The sequence below is a fragment of the Mus caroli genome, unplaced genomic scaffold, assembly GCF_978045245.1.
Source record: "Mus caroli unplaced genomic scaffold, Mus_caroli_1 scaffold_16, whole genome shotgun sequence".
Taxonomy (NCBI): Eukaryota; Metazoa; Chordata; class Mammalia; order Rodentia; family Muridae; genus Mus; species Mus caroli.
In genome coordinates, this window is record NW_028227271.1 from 30,161,218 (window position 1) to 30,183,367 (window position 22,150).

At 45.2% G+C, this 22,150-nt stretch overlaps 1 protein-coding gene across 2 annotated transcripts in view; it reads left to right on the forward strand.

Annotated features, from left to right (window-relative positions):
- The window catches only part of LOC110311066 (maestro heat-like repeat family member 5), a 70,297-nt gene that overhangs the window by 14,884 nt on the left and 33,263 nt on the right, over positions 1–22,150 (forward strand). For both annotated transcript variants that reach the window (XM_021184292.3, XM_021184293.3), the window contains exons 5-7: positions 14,705–14,864; positions 16,034–16,086; positions 21,990–22,097. In XM_021184292.3, coding sequence (XP_021039951.1) covers positions 14,705–14,864; positions 16,034–16,086; positions 21,990–22,097 — 321 coding nt within the window. The remainder of the gene's footprint in view (positions 1–14,704; positions 14,865–16,033; positions 16,087–21,989; positions 22,098–22,150) is intronic.

Genomic DNA, 22,150 nt, shown 5'->3' on the forward strand with positions numbered 1-22,150 from the left:
AGTTTTATGGTTGGGGGGTGGTCACCAGAACTTGAGGAACTGTATTAAAGGGTCACAGCTTCAGGAGGGTTGAGAACCACTGGCATAGAGAATCATGTCCTCTGCAAGTAGGATAGAGGTCATTTGAGCTCTTACTCTCTTTCTCATGTCACTTGTTTCTGTATCTTAACTTTGTACACTCACAAGTGCTTCAAGCTCTATATGGGACACAAGTGTAAAGAGTCAATGTATTTATCTTGTTCCTGATTTCAGGGGAAGTGCCCTCAGCAATAAATCTTCATTTATTGGATGTTCACTGTAGATTGGAATGTATGGTCTGTATTATGTTGAGGTGTGCTCCTTCTCTAGGCCTAGCTTCTTCAGAGCTTTTATGATGAAGGGATGTGAATGTTATCATGTCCATTCATATGATCGTGTGATAATGATCATGGTGATTTCCATCCCTCATTTTATTTATATCCAATAGACACTTTCTTGATTTCAATATATTAGACTATCCCTGAAGTGAAGCCAACTTGATTATGGTGTATGATTTTTTTTTGATTACGGTTCTATTGCTATGAAGAGATACCACAACCAAGGCAACTGAGAGCAAAGTCTCCCAAGAAAGCATCTAATTGGGGGACTTCTTCTTACAGGTTCAGAGGATTAGTCTTACCATCGTGACAGAGAACATGGGGGCAGAAAGGCAGGCATGGTTCTGGAGAAGTAGCTGAGCGCTTTGCATCCAGATCCATAGGCAGCAGGCAGAGAGAGAGACTGATTCTGGAATAGGCTTTTGAAACTGCAGAGCCCACCCCCTGCAACATACCTCTTCCAACTCACCACCTAATCCTTCCCAGCAGTCCAACTGGGAACCAAACTTGCAAACATGTGAACCTATGGGAGCTAGTCTCACTCCAACCACCACACTCCATTCCCTGGCCCCCACAGGCTTATAGCCATATCATAATGCAAAATGCGTTCAGACCGGCTTCCAGAGTCGCCCTTGTCTATTACAGTCTCAACATTGTTTAAAGCCCAGCGTTTCTCCTGAGACTCAAAGGAATCTCTTAGCTGGAACTCTCTGTAAAGCAGATCACACACTTCAAACATAGAATGTCACAGAATATACATTAAATTCCAAAACGGGAGGGAAAGGAACATAGTGAGGAGATACTGGGCCAAAGCAGATCCAACAGCCAGCCGGGCAAATGCCACACTCTGCATCTCCATGTCCAACGGCAAAGGGCTCCTCGCAAATCCAATCTGCTCCAGCTTTGTTGACTACCACACAGTTCTCTCTCTTGGGCGGGTTCCAGACCCAGTCAGCCGCTCTCCTTGGCAGGCATCCCAGAGCTCTGGCATCTCCAACATCTTGAGGTCTCCAACACAACCCCGGGCTTCACCTTCAAAGCTTCACACAATGGCCTCTCCAGGTGTCCATGCAAGGACTTCCCTGACACATGCTCGCCTAGAGCAGCTTTCCCTAACTAGAGAGGAAAATCCCATGGCCCCTTCCCCATACTCTTTACTCTGAAACGAGAAGCACATGGCCAAAGTGATGGAGTTCTCCTGCTAGCTGGGGCTGGAGCCTGGGCGGCTCCTTGAGTTGCATTTGTATCAGCTTTCCTTGTTGGTGGTTTCATTTGCAACTTCAGCTTTCCTTTAATTCCTTCTCACAAACTGAAAGTTCAGCTAGCTGGGATCTTGCCCTGAGTTTAGCCCTCATTTTATTCCGTTTAGCATCAGACTTATCTTTACACATTTTATTTCCTTCAGCTCAGGACTTCACCACATTTCCTTATGCCCTTTTTCTCCGCAAGCTGTGCTTTCTCCATTTCTCGTTACCCTGTTTACTCTCTTGCATTGTAGATCTCCATAAAAGTGGGCACTAAAAACCACAGGGCACACAGGATGCAGTCAATACTAAAGTCTTGAAATCTCCTCTGTCAGTGGCATTAACCCAAAACTCTTCCATTTAGCCTCTGGCAGATATTTTCAGACAAGAGCAAAAATCAGCCACATTCTTTGCCAAAATATCACAAGAATGGTCTATAATATTCTTCTCTAAAACCTCCTGAGCTGGGCCCCAATACTGCACGTCACCCACTGTCTTCCATGTTCCTACTGTAGCCCTGTAAGCTCCACTTAACATGTTCCTCCACGTATCCAGGCCCAAGTCCCCAAATCTTCCATATTCCTCCAGACAACAGCATGGTCAGGCCTGTCAGTTGACTTTTGAAACCTCAAAGCTCATCTCCAACAAAACACCTCTTCCATCAAGGACACACCTCCTTCAACAAAAGCCACGCTTCTTTTTTGTTTGTTTGTTGTTTTGTTTTGTTTTTTGGGTTTTTTTTGTATACGTTTTATTTCTGGTTAATAACAGATATTTGCCTATTTACAAAGTGAACTAAAGTGTGATTTTGATCTTTTTTACTTCAGCACAATAGACAGAATGCAGATGTGTGTTTAAGATACTTATTAAGGCTAGAGAAATGGCCTAGTTGTAGAGAGCACTTGTTGTTCTTGCATAGGCCCTGAGTTTGGTTCGTAGCACCCACATGGCGGCTCACAACCATCCCTAACTCCACTTTCAAGGGAGATAATAGCTTGTCTGAACTCCACAGGTAGCCAACACACGTGTGGTGTACATATATACATGCAATCAACACACCCATACACAAAAATAAATAAGTTAAAATAATTGCTAAAAAAAAGCTTTAAGAAAGTACTCATTAAATGCAAGACTGATTAAAAGTCATTCATATTTTAATTTTAGAAGAAATTCCAAGAGTAGAATTATGAGTATGACAGGAGCTCTCCCTTCAGAAGGGGTTCACATTGAGAAGTTGAGAGGCTAGGGGATCTGTTGAGCTGCTGGTGTGGAAGTGGAGTAGCTTATGTAGTTGGCCTCTGTGGGCAGGCTGCTGTCACAGCACTGCTTCCTCTTTTTTCTTAAGACTTCCATTCTGTGCTTGTAGGTACATGGACACTAGTGCAGGAGCCCCCAGGAGTCCAGATTAATTGAGACTGCTGATCCTCCTCCAGGATCACCCTTCTCATCTTCTTTCAGCCTTTTCCTAATTCAATCACAGGGGTCAGCTGCTTCTGTCCGTTGGTTGGGTGCAAATATCTGCATCTGACTCTTTCAGCTGCTTGTTAGGTCCCTTTTTTGTGATCCCTTCATAGCCTCAGTAATAGTGTCAGGCCTTGGGACCTCCCCTTGAGTTGGATCCCAATTTGGGCCTGTTGCTGGACCTTCTTTTCCTCAGGCTCCTCTCCATTTCCATCCCTGTAATTCAACAGGTCAGGGCGAGAGGAGAGAGGTCCCTGTCCCGCTGGGGTCTCTCTGGGGCTGAATAGGGTGACGAGTATCAATGGCTCAAAAGAAACACACCAAGCCGGGAGTCTTGTTGAAGCAGGAACTCCCAAAGGCACACTTCTAATCCTTCCCAACTGTCGTAGTCAGGGCTTTTATTCCTGCACAAACATCATGACCAGAAACAAGCTGGGGAGGAAAGAATTTATTCAGCTTACACTTCCACATTGCTGTTCAACACCAAAGGAAGTCAGGACTGGAACTCAAGCAGGTCAGGAAGCAGGAGCTGATGCAGAGGCCATGGAGGGATGTTACTTACTGGCTTGCTTCCCCTGGCTTGCTCAGCTTGCTTTCTTATGGAACCCAAGACTACCAGCCCAGGGATGGCACCACCCACAATGGGCCCTTTGCCCTTGATCACTAATTGAGAAAATGTCTTACAGCTGGATCTCATGGAGGCTTTACCTCAAGGGAGGCTTTCTCTGGGATAACTCCTTGTATCAAGTTGACACACAAAACCAACCAGTACACCAACAGTCCACTAACTGGGAATCAAGCATTCAAATATATAAAAATATGAAGGCCATTCTCATTCAAACCACCACAATGATATTAATGTGTTCTTGAATTTGGTCTGATAGTATTTTTCCTTTTTTTATTAAACTAATAAAATTGATTTTAAATATACGACTCAGTATTGACATTTTTAAGTCATCAAAATTTATAATAGTTAAATGCCTCTTAAATATACATGATATCTTCTGAAGCTAAAAATAATATGCACTCGATCAGGTTTTAAAATCTATTTGGAACAGTAAACATGATAGAAGTAGAAAAAAAAAATCTCTTCTGAAGTCCTCTATGAGAGGAAATTGTGACAAGTTCCTGATTAGACATAAACCGTTCCATCTCCAAGGGAGAATACTCAGTGTAACTGTGGCTTCCTAGAATGAATTGGGTAGTGTTCCTTCTGTTTCTAGTTTGTGGAATAGTTTGAAGAGTATTGGTATTAGGTCTTCTTTGAAGGTCTGATAGAATTCTGCACTAAACACATCTGGTCCTGGACTTTTTTTGGTTGGGAGACTTTTAATGACTGCTTCTATTTCTTTAGGGGGTATGGGACTGTTTAGATAGTTTATCTGATCCTGATTTAACTTAGGTATTTGGTATGTGTCTAGAAAATTGTCCATTTCATCCAGATTTTCAAGTTGTGTTGAGTATAGGCTTTTTTAGTAGGATCTGATGATTTTTTTTTAATTTCCTCAGTTTCTGTTGTTATATCTCTGTTTTTCATTTTTGATTTTGTTAATTTGGATACTGTCCCTGTTTCCTCTGGTTAGTCTGGCTAAGGGTTCATCTATCTTGTTGATTTTCTCAAAGAACCAGCTCCTAGTTTTGTTGATTCTTTGTATAGCTCTTTTTGTTTCTACTTGGTTGATTTCAGTCCTAAGTTTGATTATTTCCTGCCATCTACTTCTCTTGGGTGAATTTGCTTCTTTTGTTCTAGTGCTTTCAGGTGTGCTGTCAAGCTGCTAGAGTGTGCTCTCTCTGGTTTCTTTGTGGAGGCACACAGAGCTGAGTTTTCCTCTTAGCACTGCTTTCATTGTGTCCCATAAGTTTGGGTATGTTGTGCCTTTGTTTTCATTAAATTCTAAAAAGTCTTTAATTTCTTTATTTCTTCCTTGACCAAGTTATCATTGAGTATGGTGTTGTTCAGCTCCCATGTGTATGTGGGCTTTCTGTTGTTTTTGTTATTGTTGAAGGCCAGCCTTAGTCTCTGGTGATCTGATAGGATACATGGGATAATTTCAATCTTCTTGTATCTGTTGAGGCCTGTTTTGTGACCAATTATATGGTCAGCTTTGGAGAAATTACCATGAGGTGCTGAGAAGAAAGTATATTCTTTTGTTTTAAAATGAAATCTTTAATAGATATCTGTTAAATCCATTTGAACCATAACTTCTGTTAGTTTCAATGTGTCTCTGTTCAGTTTGTGCTTCCATGATCTGTCCATTGCTGAGAGTGGGGTGTTGAAGTCTCCCACTATTGTTGTGTGAGGTGCAATGTGTGCTTTGAGCTTTAGTAAAGTTTCTTTTATGAATGTGGGTGCCCTTGCATTTGGAACATAGATGTTCAGAATTGAGAGTTCTTCTTGGTAGATTTTTCCTTTGATGAGTATGAAGTGTCCTTCCTTAACCTTTTTGATAACTATGATTGAAAGTTGATTTTATTCATATTAGAATGGCTACTTTAGCTTGTTTCTTAGGACCATTTGCTTGGAAAATTGTTTCTAGCCATTTACTCTGAGGTAGTGTCTGTCTTTGTCACTGAGGTGCATTTCCTGTATGCAGCAAAATTCTGGGTCCTTTTCATGTATCCAGTCTGTTATTGTATGTCTTTTTATTGGGGAATTGAGTCCATTGATGTTAAGAGGTATTAAGGAATAGAGATTGTTGCTTCATGTTATTTTCGATGTTATTTTTATGTTTGTGTAGCTATCTTCTTTTGGATTTGTTGGGAAAAGATTACTTTCTTGCTTTTTCAAGGGTATAGTTTCCCTCCTTGTGTTGGAGTTTTCCATCTATTGTCCTTTGTAGGGCTGGATTTGTGGAAAGATATTGTGTGAATTTGTTTTTGTCATAGAATATCTTGGTTTCTCCATCTATGGTAATTGAGAATTTTGCTGGGTATAGTAGCCTGGGCTGGCATTTGTGTTCTCTTAGGGTCTGTATAACATCTGCTTATGATCTTCTGACTTTCATAGTCTCTGGTGAGAAGTCTTGTATAATTCTGATAGGTCTGCCCTTATATGTTACTTGACATTTTTCCCTTACTGCTTTTAATATTCTTTCTTTGTTTTGTGCATTTGATGTTTTGACTACTATGTGACAGTAGGAATTTCTTTTTTGGTTCAATCTATTTGGAGTTCTGTAGGCCTCTTGTATGTTCATGGGCATCCCTTTTTTAGGTTTGGGAAGTTTTCTTCTATAATTTTGTTGAAGATATTTACTGGCCCTTTAAGTTGGGAATCTTCATTCTCTTCTACACCTATTGTCCTTAGGTTTGATCTTCTCATTGTGTCTTGGATTTCCTGGGTGTTTTGTGTTAGGAGCTTTTTGCATTTTGCATTTTCTTTGACTGTTGTGTCAATGTTTTCTATGGTATCTTCTGCCCCTGAGATTCTCTCTTCTATCTCTTATATTCTATTTATGATGCTTGCATCTATGACTCCTGATCTCTTTCCTAGGTTTTCTATCTCCATGGTTGTCTCCCTATGTGATTTCTTTATTGTTTCTATTTCCATTTTTAGATCCTGAAAAGTTTTGTTCAATTCCTTCACCTGCTTTGTTGTGTTTTCCTGTAATTTTTAAGGGATTTTTGTGTTTTCTCTTTAAGGGCTTCTAGCTGTTTACCTGTGTTCTCTTGTATTTCTTTAAGGGAGTTATTTATGTCCTTCTTAAAGTCCTCTATCATCATCATGAGATGTGATTTTAAATCAGAGTCTTGCTTTTCTGGTGTGATGTGGTATCCAGGGCTCGCTGTGGTGGGGGAACTGGGTTCTGATGATGCCAAGTAGCCTTGGTTTCTGTTGCTTATGTTCTTGCCCTTGCCTCTTGCCATCTGGTTATCTCTGGTGTTAGCTGGTCTTGCTGTCTCTGACTGTGGTTTGTCCCTCCTTGCAAGCGTGTGTGTCAGTCCTCCTGGGAGACCAGTTCTCTCTGGGAGCAATTTGGGTATGGAGAGCTTCAGCACAGGGCCAGCTCTGAGGAGCAGGTGGAAACCGGACAGATCCTATCTCCAGCTGTTCCTTGGTTCCTGTGTCCCAGTGGCTCTGGGCTGTTCCCTCTTGGGCCAGGAATTTGACCAGAAGTGGTGGTCTTACCTGTGCTCACAGGCTTGTCCACACTCCTGGGAGACCAGCTCTCTCCCAATGGTATTTGGGTATGGAGCTCTGTGACACAGACAGTCTGATAGTATTTTACTGAAAGTTTTTCTCTCTGCCTCTTGCCTCTCTGTCTCTGTCTCTGTCTGTGTGTGTGTGTGTGTCTCTCTCTCTCTTTCTCTCTCTCTCTGTGTCTGTGTGTGTGTGTTCATGCTTTTATATGATGGAGGTATTGTTTTAAGTGTCAAGTGTCCCTCACAGGTTCATGTGTTTGAACACTTGTAACCTGGTGGGGCTTTGTTACAGAAAGGGAGCCACTGGAAAGCAGGCCTTGAAAATTAGAGACTTGACTTACACTATCTCAAGTTCTCTCTGCTTTCTAACACATCAAGATGTTAAGAATCCACCCACAAGATCTGTCATGAAGACTATCCCCTCTCAAACTGAACCTGAGCTAAGCTCCCACTGAGTTCTCTTTGTCAGATTTTGTGTCACAACAATGTGAAAGGTAACCAACTTGGACATCAGGATAATACTGGCTTTGTAGAATGAGGATGGAATTCTCCCTCTCCATGGAATGGGACAATTTGAGAAGTCCTGGTGTTAATCCTTTAAAGGCCCACTGAGATCTGGGATTCCTTTGTTAAGTTGTCTGTCTGTACTGCTCATTCTACATCTGTCCGGGTTATTTCTGGCCACTTGATTTAATTTGTTCAGGTCACGTGTTCCTGGGAATTTATCTATGTCTTCTAAAGTAGTCCCTAATGATCCTCTGAAATTCATTGGTGTTGGTTATAATGTCCCCTGCCCCCACTTTATCTCTAACTCTTGAATTGTTTCTTCTCTCCTTCTTTTGGTTAGTTTTGCTAAGAGTTTCAGGGGTCTCTGCAACCTTCATGGCAGCAGAGTAGTAAGCAGTGGGAGGCAAGAAGGCAGTTCAGGTCAACAGGACTTAGTATCTGGCGCTCATTCAAAGGTCAGGAGTCTGACCCCCATGTTGTTTATTTTAGGGTTATTAAAGGACAGCACAATCTGATTGAAAAGAAAACCGTTTTGTGATGATCAACTCAATTCCACATGAACAACAAAGCTTACCTAAAATCTCTCTGAGGAACAAAGTAAGCTAAATCCAAATCACATCTGACTACATTGAAACTCTTTTGTTCAAGTACCTGCACATCTTCGGTAAAGATAAATTCTTCGGATTAACTCACAAATGCAAGCTGATAATGAGATGGGTCTGGAGGAGGGTCTGGTGACAGAAAGTCTGCTGCCACAGGGATTGTGCAAAATGTCACCAGGCTGGAAAGTATATCTTTACATCCAGACTGCTGGGCTGACAACAGTTTTCCATGCTTTCCCCCTGAAGGAACAACACTGAGTGTTTACCACTGCAGGTGCCCCCTACAAAGAGTTTGCAACACTGTATCTTTTCAGAAAACCAGCTCACCAATCACAGGGTTTCTCTGTTATCTTTATAGTCCCCGTGTCACTTACTTCCTCCCCATCTTTATTGCTCAGTTCCATCCCATCTAGTAGCTTACTCTTGTTCTCTAAAACCTTGAGATATATCGTTGAACTTTTTATTTGAGTTAGTTCTCTTTCTGGTGGTAGTGTTGGTGGTGGTAGTTGTGATGGAGGAAGATGATGATGATGGTGATGATGATGATGGTGATGATGTTTTAATGTAAGTACTTGCCCATGGACTTCCGTTTTAGAACCACCTTTCTGCATTCCTGGCAAGCTATGTTTTCATTTTCATTTGATTTCTAGGAATCTTTTTTTTTTTAATTTCTTCAGCACCTCACATCTAGAGTGTACCATTTAGCCAAATGTATGTTTGTATGGTCTCTGTAGTTTCTCTTGATGTTTAACTTCTAGTTTTGTTCTGTTATGCTCTGACAACGTGCCATGCATTTATTTCAGGTTTTCATGTACAGACTGACTTGTCCTGTAAACTCTCCGTGGGGGTTGTTTTGGAGAAAACTCTGTAGCTTTCTTACTCTGGTTCTCAATAGTCTTTATTTCCCCATTAATTTTTAAGGGAAGGTTGGTGAGCGTGGCATCTGAGTTATAAACTCATTCCTCTTGAAGAGGGCTTGCAGCTTCTGCCCTGAGAAGTTTGGTGTCAGTCTAATCAGATGGACTTTGAGTTAACATTTTCTTTTTGAATATTCAGCCCTGTGTCTTTATTCCACAGTCCTGGCTTTTTATCTATGAATGCACTGAGTGATTCTTCCCTGGGCATGTCTGTTTGGAGTTCTAAATTACTCCTGTTCTCGGATGCCCTCTCTCCCTTTCTTTGGAGGTTTTCCATGATACTTCTCACCGAATAGGTTTCCTGGGCCTTCCATTTGTATTCTAGCCCCTTTCCCTACCAATTGGCTCTCATATTTGGTTTTGTAGTTATCCCTCAGAATTCCTACAACTTATGACCATGCTTTTTGCTTCTTTTATTGATCTCTGAATATAAGATCTCTTCCACAGGCACATGGAATCCTTTAATCCCAGCACTCAGAGGCAGAGGCTGCCAGATCTTTGTGAGTTTAACACCAGCCTGGTCTATAGAGTGAATTCCAGGACATCCAGGGCTCTGTTATACAGAGAAACCCTGTCTCAAAGAAAAAAAAATCTTAACCTCATGTTAAATTCCTAGTTTTCTTTTTCTGACTTGGCCTCCCGTATTGGTGGTTCTTCATATCCAGCGTTCTCTGTTTGACATACTGAGTGTTTCATTTCCAGCATTTCTGTTCAACTGTTGTTCTGTTGGTCGTTTTCAGACATTCAGTTTTCTTATGGAGCTCCTCGGTGTTGCTGGCTCTCCTGCCCAGGTTCTGTGGTGTCTTTCTACTTTTTTTTTCAATTTATTTTATGTATATGAGTACACTGTAGCAATTTTTAGGACTTCTGCTCTCTCTGGTCAGCCCCACTCCTTCAGCCCCTGGTCCCTTCGCTCCAGCCCAAAGATTTATTTATTATTATACATAAGTACATTGTAGCTGTCTTCAGACGCACCAGAAGAGGGAGTCAGATCCCGTTAACAGGTGGTTTTGAGCCACCATGTGGTTGCTGGGATTTGAACTCAGGACCTTTGGAAGAGCAGTCAGTGTTTGTACCCGCTGAGCCATCTTACCAGCCCTTCTTTCTACTTCTTTATCTGCTAGTTTCAATCCACTTTACTGTCACTTCGTATCATTTTGTTACTACATTGGCCTATCAGCCCTCCCCATATCTTTGACTTGGTAGCTGAAGAGTCATGGTCGTTTGCAGGAGCGACACTGCCTTGCTTTTTCATGTGTCTTGTGTTCCTGAGCTGTGTGGTTTGCTCATCTATTGAGGTATTTGCTTCTTCCAACTTTTTTCTGGAGTCTTCCTAGCCTTTCTTTTTGAGGGTTAATTCCCAAGCACTACTCAGAAAAGAGAAAACTAACTACTATAGCAACAGCTACACCAAACCAAAGCAGATAATGAAACATAATTAAACTCAATTAAAGCTAACTGCTATGCCACCAGTAACCGCAGAAAAGAAAATGGCAAAAATGATGTAGGTAGACTAAGCTGTCAAGGTACAATGGTTAAACTAAGCAATAATGTGTATATATAATACTAATAGTAATAATAATAATAATAATAATAATAATAATAATAATAAATGAAATAAGGCTGAAGAGATGGCCCCGCAGTTAAGGGCACTGACTGCTCTTCCAGAGGTCCTGAGTTCAATTCCCAGCAACCACATAGTGGCTCACAACCATCTGTAATGTGATCTGTGCCTGAAGACAGCTACAGTGCACTCACATATATAAAATGAAATAAGGGGACAGGAAAGGGGAAAAGGAAGAAGGTGAGGAAGAGGGAGAGAGCAAGAGATGAAAAGCTAAGCAAAAAGAACAACTTGTAAATAATATTAGACAGAGGGGGGTGGAAAATATAAAAGCTTTTTTTAACAGTAAAATAGAATAAACAAAACTGGTCTGGTGAGCTGCCTTGATGCAAACTTAGAGATCTCTGAGTTGTATTCCTGGAACCCACATAGAGATGATAACAGAAAGCCAGCTCCACAAAACTGTCCTCTGACCCCTACATGCATACCTAGGCACGTGTGCCCACGTGCTGTGCACATGTTCACACTAAGAATTTGTGAAGATTTGTTTTCATTTTTAAGTATGTGTGTGTGTGTGTGTGTGTGTGTGTGTGTGCAAGCACCCAAAGAGGATCCCTAAAGGTAGAGTTGCAGGTGACTGTGAGCTGCCCAACATGAACGCTGGGAACTGAACTTGGGTCCTCAGCAAGAACAGTATGTGTCTTAACTGTTGAGCCTTCTCCCCAGCCTCCAACACCCCTCCTGATCTTTATTTCTCTGATTTTATAACACATGTAAATGAGGCTTTGCCCTCACCCCATCCCACCCCAGTCTGGGGCTGCGGGGGAGCCAGGGCTGGGGCTTAGTTTTATTCCTGTTCCCTGTACAGCTTGTCTTTCTCTGTCACCTCTCTCAGGAGTCCTGCTGCTCCTCTCTCTTCCTCTTTGGAATAAAACTCCGCCGCCGCCGCCCCTCCCTCCCCATTACTGTGACACTTCTCATTCACAGTCACACACTGGCAGACTCTAACGTGTCACCTCTTCAGAAGTCTAATTTTCAAGAGATCTTGATTTTGTTCACAGAGTCGTCCTCCTTCATTCCCCTTCTGGGTGTTAGGGGAAACCAGCATCTTGTCTTCACTTTCCCACCTCAGGCACTGCAGGAGCCCATGACCTTGGAGGTGTGTGGGTGGTTCCAACATCCAGAGCTCTGAGGCTGTGGGCACCAGCAGGGCATCCCCCAAACCAAGGAGGCTCTGACACTCTCCCTGTTGGTGGCCTCCACCTCGGCCACGCTGGGCTCAGTCCCCAGGCTGCCTGACCCCTTTAGACACTGTCACCGCACCAGCTGTCATAGCCATTCCCCTGACCAACAACCACAGACCAGGACACCCACAACCACCTCCCTGTCTTCACTTAACTATCTCAAGCAGCTAAGGGAACTCAGGGGAAGATGAGCATATTCAGTTGTTGCAAAGCATACAAATGAAAATGTGCTCAGAAGGATGTGTGGGGGAGGAAGGGAGCATCCCTGCCCTCTTCAGGTACTCCCAGTTTCCAGAAACTTCTCGGGGTTAAGCTGTCAAGGAATCTCTGAAACCTGACCTTTCTGGTTCCTGTGCGGACTCTAATGCCTGTAAGTGACCTGACTAGGGGGATTCAATCAAGGACTATGTGCTCAGGTGGCTTCCGCTGTGAGCAACATTCCTCCCTCCAGGGCATAGGGCAGGAACTCCCTGGAATAAAGAGGTCATATGACCCACCATGGGAGAGGGCAGGTCTGAAGGTCTCTGACCTGCTCCAAGACACACAGGCAGAGAAAGACAGGGATTTCTGCAGCCTGCCTTGGGGAATGTGACGGTTCATCCCTGCTGTTAACCTGACACATCTGGGAAGACACCACTTCTATCAGCTAAGAAGCTGCCTCTATCCGTCTGGGCTTCGTGCTTGTCTGTTGGTGGAGGAGGGCCTAGCCCACTTGGGGCAGTACCATCCCTAGGCAACTGAGCCTGGGCTAGATAAATAAGGCGGCAACTGCTGTGAAGCGAGGAGAGAGCCAGTAAGCAGTGTTCTTCCAGTTTCTGCTTCAAGCGCTTGCCTTGAGTTCCTGCTTTGGCTTTTGTTACAAGGCGGGCTGTAATTAACCCTTTCCTCCCCAAGGGCTTTGGCCATGGTGTTTATCGTAGCAACAGAGAGCAAGCTAGGACGTGTAAGAGAATTCTAGGTCTTGTGCTCTCCCGTGTGTGAAGAGGGAGCTGTGAGCATGGATAAAAGCAAGCATGCACTGCTTATAGCATCCAGGGAGGTCACCTCCTCTTCTTGTTCCAGTGACATCAGTCGGCTTTCACTTTTTGTTTAGCGTGAGTACAAGTTCGTCGTGGCCATGTGTGTATGCACACCTGTACCCATGCACGTGGAGGCCACAGATCCCTCATGTGACATGCCTCAGGAGGACACTGTTTCCTGAGACATTGTCCCTCTCTGGGACATGGAGCTCACAGATTATGAAAGGCTGGACAGCCATCAGGATCCACCCTTCCCTGGCCCCGCAGCATGAGGATTACAAACATGCATCACCATACCCTGCTTTTATATGGGTCCTGTGAGTTGAACTCAGGTCCTTGCACATTCCACAGTGAGTACTGTATCAACTGAGCGGATTCCCTCGGCCTGATGTGTGTCCAGCCTCTAGCTTTCTCCAGTCAGTTGTTTCTGGGTTGTACTGGGTTGTAGCAGGTTGTGTGGTTTTCCTCCCTGTCATGCCCAGAGCTCTGCCCAGTGTGGCTTGCCCTCCGGCTCCATCACTGCCACTGTAGTTCTAAAGGTTAGGGAGCCGAGACCACGGGTCCCTCCAGATGCAGGGGTTGGTGCTAACTGAGGGGTCCAGATCTCAGTGCTCCCTGCGGCTGGCATAGCCTTAGGTTTTCAGTTCCCTTGTCCTTCAGTTCCTGGCTTTCAGAACATGATTACTGTTGCTCCTCCCTCTTTTTAATCTCCTAAATATAGTTTTAGATGAGGGACTTCTGTGATGTTTTGGGGTGGGTGGGTTTTTGTTTGTTTGCTTGTTTGTTTTTAATTGCAAAATCAGATTCAATCCAGTGTGTTAACAAGAGGCCCTAACAACCGTGCCTATAATAGGCTGTAAGTGCTAGATGGATTTCATATGACAGTTTTCCTGCATCACAGGGAGAGCAGGAGGGGGAGGGGCCTCAGACATCTATCCTCACTGATGCTGCCAAACCATTAGATTTGAGCAGGCAGCTGTACCCTGCTGGATCCACCTCTCTCCAACCCCACCCGACAGCACCCAGAGTGGGTGGGAACAGGTTTGGCAAAACATAGCACAGCCGCTGAGAAGCACATGGCACCCGGCTGAGCTGCAGGCACTGGGCTCCTAGCTGTCTGGGGATGACCCTCATGCTGGCAGATGGGGAGCTGCTTGACTAGACTCTGCTGTGGAGCTTTATAAACAATGGCTGTCCAGGCTGAGGTCTTAAGGTGGAAATGTGGGCTCTGCTCAGAACTCATGGTGACAAAGAATTGGGGGTGGGTGATTGATGTACTAAGTAAGCTGCCTGGGCTCCATGGGACAGGTGACAGTTAGCTAGAGGCCCTATGAATGGGTGTCCTGAAAGCAGGTTGGGGAGGGGGCTTACAAATGGACATGGATTTAACTGAAGCAAGAGAGATTGGCGCTCCAGGCAGGAACAGTGTGGTAGCAAAGGCTGGGGAGCAAAGACAGCACTTGTGTTCTGGGCTCTAGAAAGCCCAGCATCAGGAGGCAGCCCATCTCAGGTTCCCTTAGCCTGTCTTCTACCCAAAAGAGGCTTGGTAAAGGCAGTACATGTGGAGTTGCCCGGCTTGGTACATGCCACTCTCGCCCTGTTCCGTCTGTCCCCACCCACCTTGACCAGCACCCTTCTTCCCCCACCCAGGAACTGAATGATATATATCAAGATGCCGCCAGCAATGTGTTGCTGGCCCTCTGTCGGCACTCATGGCCGGCAGTGGCCAAGCACTTGGAGACGGAGCTCCTGACGGGTGTCTTCCCACACCGCAGCCTGTTGTATGTGATGGGCGTCCTAATCTCTCAAGGTATGTGCCGCCATAGCATGGATCAAGAGACAGGCAATAGAAGGAGGGCATGAATGGCCTCTGGGACCACCCTCTACCCATGGCTATAGTTACACATGGGTCATGTAGGCTGAATCCCTAAGCCCCCACAGTTCAACCAGCCCTCTCAACAGCTCTGAGCTCCATGCCTCACAAGCCCTCAGTAGCCCTGGCCATTCTACAGACCTTCCCATGGAAGGGGAAAGGACCTCTGTGCCACTGTCTGATAGAGTCACATTGTTGTTGGTCCAGGAGTTGGCACAGACCTGTGAGATGAGATTGTCACTCTGCCCTGACACCTCCCTATACTGGCATTGCTCTCCCTTGGACACACAAGGCAGATGAGAATCCCAGCTCAAAGAAGTAGCTTTGATAGCCAGAGTCATGGAGATTGCCTTACTTCAGACCCTGGGCTTTCTGCCTACTTCATTCTTTCACTTCATTCATTCACTCTTTTCACATGCATGTGCTATCCTTTAAAATGACCAATCTCGAAGGCGCTGGCTGTAATAGGGCCAGCTTGCCAGAAGGCTGCTATAGAGGGCTTCCAATAGGAGGCAGGCAGTATAAGCCACGTCTAGTCAGGCCTTGGGAGCTGCAGGTCAGCAGCCAACAAGGTCAGGCAGGAAGAAGAAGTGGGAGGTCCAAAGATATTCTGGAAAGTTTGTGCTTAAGCCTGAGACGAGGCAGGATCTGGCTTAACTCAGCCTCCCCCACCCTTTTCCAAACTGACAGGCTGGATGGGGGGGGGGGGGCTTTCAATGCAGAGGGATGCCCAAAGCAAGCCCTCCTTACATGGTTGAATTCCTAATCTTCCCAAAAGGCCTTCAGCCTCACCAAGTGTCCCTTCGCAGCCTGACTTTTCCATACCTGAAGGGACCACAGCATATCCCAAAAGGCCATGCTTCAAAGGGCCCCTCCATTTACCAGTGGGGAACAAGGTCCAAAGAAGGCAAACAGCTTGCCTGGACACGGCATGCAGGCAGTACTAGGATTCCAGCCCAGCTCTCTAGACCCTGATCCCCATTCCAGATCATGTTCTTCCACTGGAGGCTGCCCTACCATATCCCTGTGGGTCCCACCGGGCAGGAGCAGATGGGGTCTGGGGAATGTGCAAGACCTGGCCTGTAACCTACCCTCTTTTCCCACAGAGGAGCTTCTCAAGGAAGAAGACAGAGCGAGCTGGAAAGATTTGCTTTCCCAGGTACAGAGGAAGCCCATCACCCCAGAATTTCTGAGGGACCTCAGCAAGTGAGACAGCAAGCTTACACCGGAGCCCCTATTGTGGCCTTTGAGGAAAAGGGAAACAGGAAAGGTGGAGAGAATGAAGGAACTGAAGGGGGAAATACAGACAGCAGGAGGGTAGACAGAGAGTCTCCACTTACAGATAAGCACACAGCATAGGGGCAGGAGGTGGCTTGACCAAGGTCACCAGGGGAGCCAGGATTTGATCTTGGTCTTCAGACACTTGGCACAGAGTAAATGCCCAACATAGACAAGTTCCTGCCACTCAACATGGGGGACTAGAAAAGACACAGGGGCCAGAGTTAAGACCTGGGAAGAAGGGAGACAAGCTTGGGTGGACTGAAGATTTGAGAACCCCAGAAGCAGTCTCATGGCAGGCCCACCTCTGACCTTCTCCCAAGTGAGAGGCTTGTACTGGTTTGCAGTCCAAGGTCAACTACTCACAACTGTGCCCTGGACTGACTTCCTTTGCCTCTCTGTCGCTTAGTTTGCTCATCTGTGAAATGGGTTGAGAGGTGAAAGTTGTGAAAGTCTTGTCCAGTGTGGAACCCAAGGGGCCCTACTCAGTGTTGGGTGTCAGCACTGTGGCAGGCAACAGGCAGAGAAGCAGGAGTGGGTTGGAGAGGTGAAACAGAGTAGCAAGAAATAAGTCACTGCGGACTGGAGGACCAGAGGCATCACTAGCCACATTCATCTGATACTGAGGACTGGAGGACCAGAGGCATCACTAGCCACATTCATGTGATACTGAGGACTGGAGGACCAGAGGCATCACTAGCCACATTCATGTGATACTGAGGACTGGAGGACCAGAGGCATCACTAGCCACGTTCATCTGATACTGAGGACTGGAGGACCAGAGGCATCACTAGCCACATTCATGTGATACTGAGGACTGGAGGACCAGAGGCATCACTAGCCACATTCATGTGATACTGAGGACTGGAGGACCAGAGGCATCACTAGCCACGTTCATCTGATACTGAGGACTGGAGGACCAGAGGCATCACTAGCCACGTTCATCTGATACTGAGGACTGGAGGACCAGAGGCATCACTAGCCACATTCATGTGATACTGAGGGCCAGAGGACCAGAGGCATCACTAGCCACGTTCATGTGATTGGCGGCGATTCTCGCTACAATGAACAGGACTAGCGCCTCTCGGCTGTGTATCAACATCCAACCAATTTAGGAGGACTAAAACCAAACAGAAGACTTCTAGGACCAAAAGTTAAATTAGAGGTCAGTGTTACAAAATATATCTGAAAACACTCCAAACAAATGCTTGGAGATTAAACAAGTCACTTCTCAGTGAAATGTAGGGAAAAAGACATCTGAAGGAAAAATTAGAAAAATATTTTTTAATATTTTTAAGTGAGTGTTAATGAAAATGTATTTGAACCTCCTGAGGTACAAAAAGCACTTTTTTTATATTAGTAAGGATATGAAACTTCATTGTCAGAAGCTACCGAGGAAGAACGAACTAAGCCCAACATAAATAGAAAGGAGGAAAAAATGCACTCGATGCAGAGGCAGGAGACATGCCCTAAGTGTGAGAGCAGCCTGATCTACACAGCAAATACAAAGAAAGGAAACAAAGTTCATCACAAGGGGTCACCGTACTGATTAAGAGGGAGAATGTCTCTTTCAGCACAGAATAATTGTCAACTGCACTAACATTCTCAGTATTAAAGGATTGCTTGCAAAACTCAGATTGTCAGAACTGAAGCAAGAAGAAGCTGAAGGTCTCAGTAGTCCTTGAGAGAACGGCAACTTGGAACCGTCCCGTTCTAAGCCCAGCCCAGCCCAGTCGCTGAAGGACATGCTTGCAAGAGTTAACAGATTTGTTCATTAGCTGCCTAGCAAATGGACACAAGAAAGCGGGTCTGAAATCCACCTCCAGTCCTGGGGAGAGGTGACTGAAGCACCCCATCCTCAGGCGATAGGTGTCACCAGTCATCTGGCAGTGACTAAGAGCAGGCGAGGTCTGGCCTGTCTAGTCAAGACAGCAGTTGGCTTGTTAGGGTTGTCCTGAGATTTGCTTCCAGCAGAGAAAACGCCCAGTTCTACCTGAAGGAATACGGTGGACTTGTGTGACCCTGAAGAATCCTGGGGAGTTGCTCTGTGGACTCTCACACACCCCTGCAAAAAGCGCCAAGCAGCCATCCTTGCTCTAACCTCAAACTGGAGACAAGTAGAGCTGGCAGAGCTAGAGGTTTGAACCCACAACCCGATGTCCTCCTTAGGAAGCCAGACAAGGGGAAGCCTCCCAAACACAAACCAATTTTTTTTTAAAATTCCATATTAAAAAATAAAATGAAGTTTGATGCAGGCAGCAGGTTGGATGGATCTCAGAGATACTCAGTGAAAAAAAAGCACACACTGATGGACCCTACAGACAATTCCAGAAAAGTCGACACTAACTTATAAGCAGAAAGGGTCATGCTGGTGGTGAGTCTCGGGAGCTCTGGGCAGATTCCAGGAACTAGAAGATACATGAAGCTCGCAGTTCTAGTGTGTGCCCAAGTCTCTTGCACTCAATGCTGTGAACAACACTGTACGTTAACTATGCCTGAAGGTTTTAAACGGTAACAAATCTCCAAGAGCTTACACCAACCCTGATGACCTGAGTTCAATCTCAGGACCCACATGAAGACAGGAACTGACTCCCTCAAGTTGTGTATGTGTGTGTGCCATGTGTGTGCAGTGCCTGCAGAAAGCGAGAATGGATCTCCTGGAACTGGAGTTACACATGGTTGTGAGCCACCATGTGGGTGCTGGGAACTAAGCTCAGTTCCTCTAGAAGGGCAGCCAGTGATCTTAACCACTAAGCCATCTCTGCGGCCCGTGTGTGTGTGTGTGTGTGTGTGTGTGTGTTGTATATATGTTATATACGTAGATATGCACATATATGTTACATACATATATGTGTTACATACACAGATAGGAGTTACATGCATATATGTGTGTTATATAACATACATATATTATATAATATACATAATACAACATGTATCCATTGGGAATAGATAGGCTTCAAAGTTTCAAATATTCTGATTTTTCTAAGTGAAGTAATGCCTGCCTTATATAGTCCCTGGATGCACAGACAGAAACACTGACCCCCTGCCTGTGCTGCAAAGACAGGTATGCACAAGTCCTGCCATCCATGCCACATCAGCTTGGGTCAGTCTGGGCCACACACACACAGGAGACTGCAGAGCTATCTGGGGGAGAATGTTTCATTTTCAGAGTTTTGACATTCGCATTGCAGACACGAGGCTCCCGTACTCATCAGTGAGCAGACAGAAGGGACTGGGTGAGAAGACAGGACCCCTGCCCTGCCCCCCCCACACACACACACAGAGCCTGCTGCTTCTGGGTAACCTGGAGGCTTCCCAGTAGTCATAGTACTCTGGGATTAACCTGGCATCTGTTCTGTATCCTAGAAAGCAGAGAACGGACCAAGAGCAGGGCCCAGCCAGGGCAAGCAAGCTTTTATCAGGTTCTGCCATCTGATGAGAACAGTCTCCAACTCAGGGATGGAAGACGAAGACTAGGGAATGACAAACAATCCTACCTACAGGGGGCGCTCTAAGATGGTCATCTGCCTTGCAAGATACTCCCCCTTGGGTTCACGGTTTCTCTCATTTAGAACTATTTTATGATAAATCCCTAGAAGTTTAGTTGCTTAAACAAATTTATTTTGGGTTTTAATTTGTGTCAATATTGTTTTTTAATTGGTGCTGCCAAAATGTTCACACATACACATATGAAAAGCTGTCAATTCAATCACCCTGCTACCAAAAAACACTTCTTTTGTGTTGCAGATCTGTTGGGCATTTTCAGGGCTGTGCAAACAGAGCCTTGATGAAAGTAAGAGAGGGTACTCACAAGCTGTATGGGGCTGCTGCCTGCTGACACTGTTGCAGAGTGCAGAGTGAGGGATATATATATATGCATATATATATATATATATATATGCATGCAGGAAATATACTCAAGTAATGATCAAAGGAGTGGATGCATAAACCAGCAAAGGAGTCATTTATCATGATCAAGGAGTACATACCACACCATAATTGTGTGTGTCAGGTTTGACAAGACTGGTGGCACATATGCCTATTCCAGCATCACCACATTGACATACACACACACACACCAAAAAAAAAAAAAAAAAAAAAAAAAAAAAACAGGAGCAAAGACCCTATGATAACAGCAGCAATAGAAGTCTCCCAGCTCCATTTCAACTTAATGGGACATTGTCTGTGGTCCTCAGTTGTTGGAAATAATATTATGAATCTAGTCTTTTTGCAATCTTGGACCAAGCTAAGTATTAATTTTCATTTCTTGTTTAAATATTCTTTATAGGATAGTCATGTTGCTAGGATTACAGACGCATGCAACAGTGCTTGATTTGTTTGTGGTTCTTAGGTTGGGTTGGGGTGGGGTGGGTTGGGTTGGGTTGCGTTGCGTTGGGTTGGGGACAGGGTTTAAGGTGGTTCTGGGGATTCGGGCTCAGGTCCTCAAGCTTGCCCAGTAAGCTCCCTTAGCCACTGAGCCATTCCCTGGGCCTCTAATTTCCATTTCTTTAATATCAGCCAGGTTGAGCTTAGACCTCCTTCATCAGCATGTTCCCTTTTGTAAGTTGCCGTCGTTACTCTTCTATTGCTGTGAAAAGACACGGGGACCAAGGCAACTTATAAAAGAAGACATGTAATTAGGGGCTGGCTCACAGCTTCAGAAGGTCCAGGACTATCACAGTGAGGAGCATGGCAGCAGGCAGGCAGGCATGGTGCCAGAGAAGTAGGTGAGGGCTCACATCTAGTCCGTAAGCAGGAGACAGAGAGTAAACTGGAAATGTTGTAGGTTTCTGCAACATCAAAGCTCACCCCCAGAGACACACCTCCTCCAATACCTCTTAATCCTCCCAAAATAGTTCCACCAACTAGGGGCCACACGTTCCAATATATGAGACGATGGGGGGCATTATCCTTTAAGCCACCACATTCCATTCCTGGTCCCCACGGGCTTGTAGCCATATCAGAACAAAATGCATTTAATCCAACTCTAAAAGTCCTCATAGCTCTCCGAGGTCTCAACACTGTTGAAAAGTCCAAAGTTCAGTCTCTTTCGGGAACTCAAGGTAATCCCTTAATTGTAACCTGTAAAATCAAAAAGAAAATGACATACTTCCAACATGCAGTGCCACAGAATCTATATTACCGTTCCAAAAAGAGAGACCAGGGGACATTGTACTCTCAACTGTATCTTTCAACTTAGCTTACATGACCGTTTATCAGTATTTTCTAAGAGTTGAATGTTAAGGTGTGTACCTAACACCAGAAGAATATTAGGAACAAAAACCTCAGGCTCATTGACTTACAGCATCTGGGAATGTTGGAAATGAAGGTCTATTAGACATAATTACAGCCATCCTACTGAGCTCAGATGGAACCTTCCAGAATCCTGCATTTAGAAGGGTCATTGCATTGATCCCTCGTTTCATTAAGAAACAGTCGAGCGTCTGCCACAGGCTGGCACCATGCCAGGCAATGGAAACACACTGAGAAGCAGACTGAACCCTGTCTATGGGGCCCACCCTGTCTCAGGGCCACTTTCACTGATGCTGGGCCCTCAGCCCATACTGGGAACATGGCTGGATACCGCACTGCAGCCTCCCAGGGTTCAGATATCCTGAACACAGCTTGGGGGTACCTTGAGAAACATGTTCTCCATCTCTGAGATCCATCCAACAAGCCAAAGTGCTGAAAACTTAGAGGAAGGAGAAGCAGGGGCTAATGAAGCCAGGGCTTTCCGGCTCTGGGAAAGTGCCTCTAAGCCCTGCCTGCCTTGCCTCACAGATGGCCAGAAAGTCGGTGCCGTTCCTGAACACAGATGTGTGGTCCAAGGAGTTGCTGTGGGCCATCACCAAGTCTGGCAGGACACAGCAAGAGCAAACCCCGGACAAGGTAGCCCCCCACACACACACACTGTTCCCAAGGGCCCCAGCCTATTCACCACA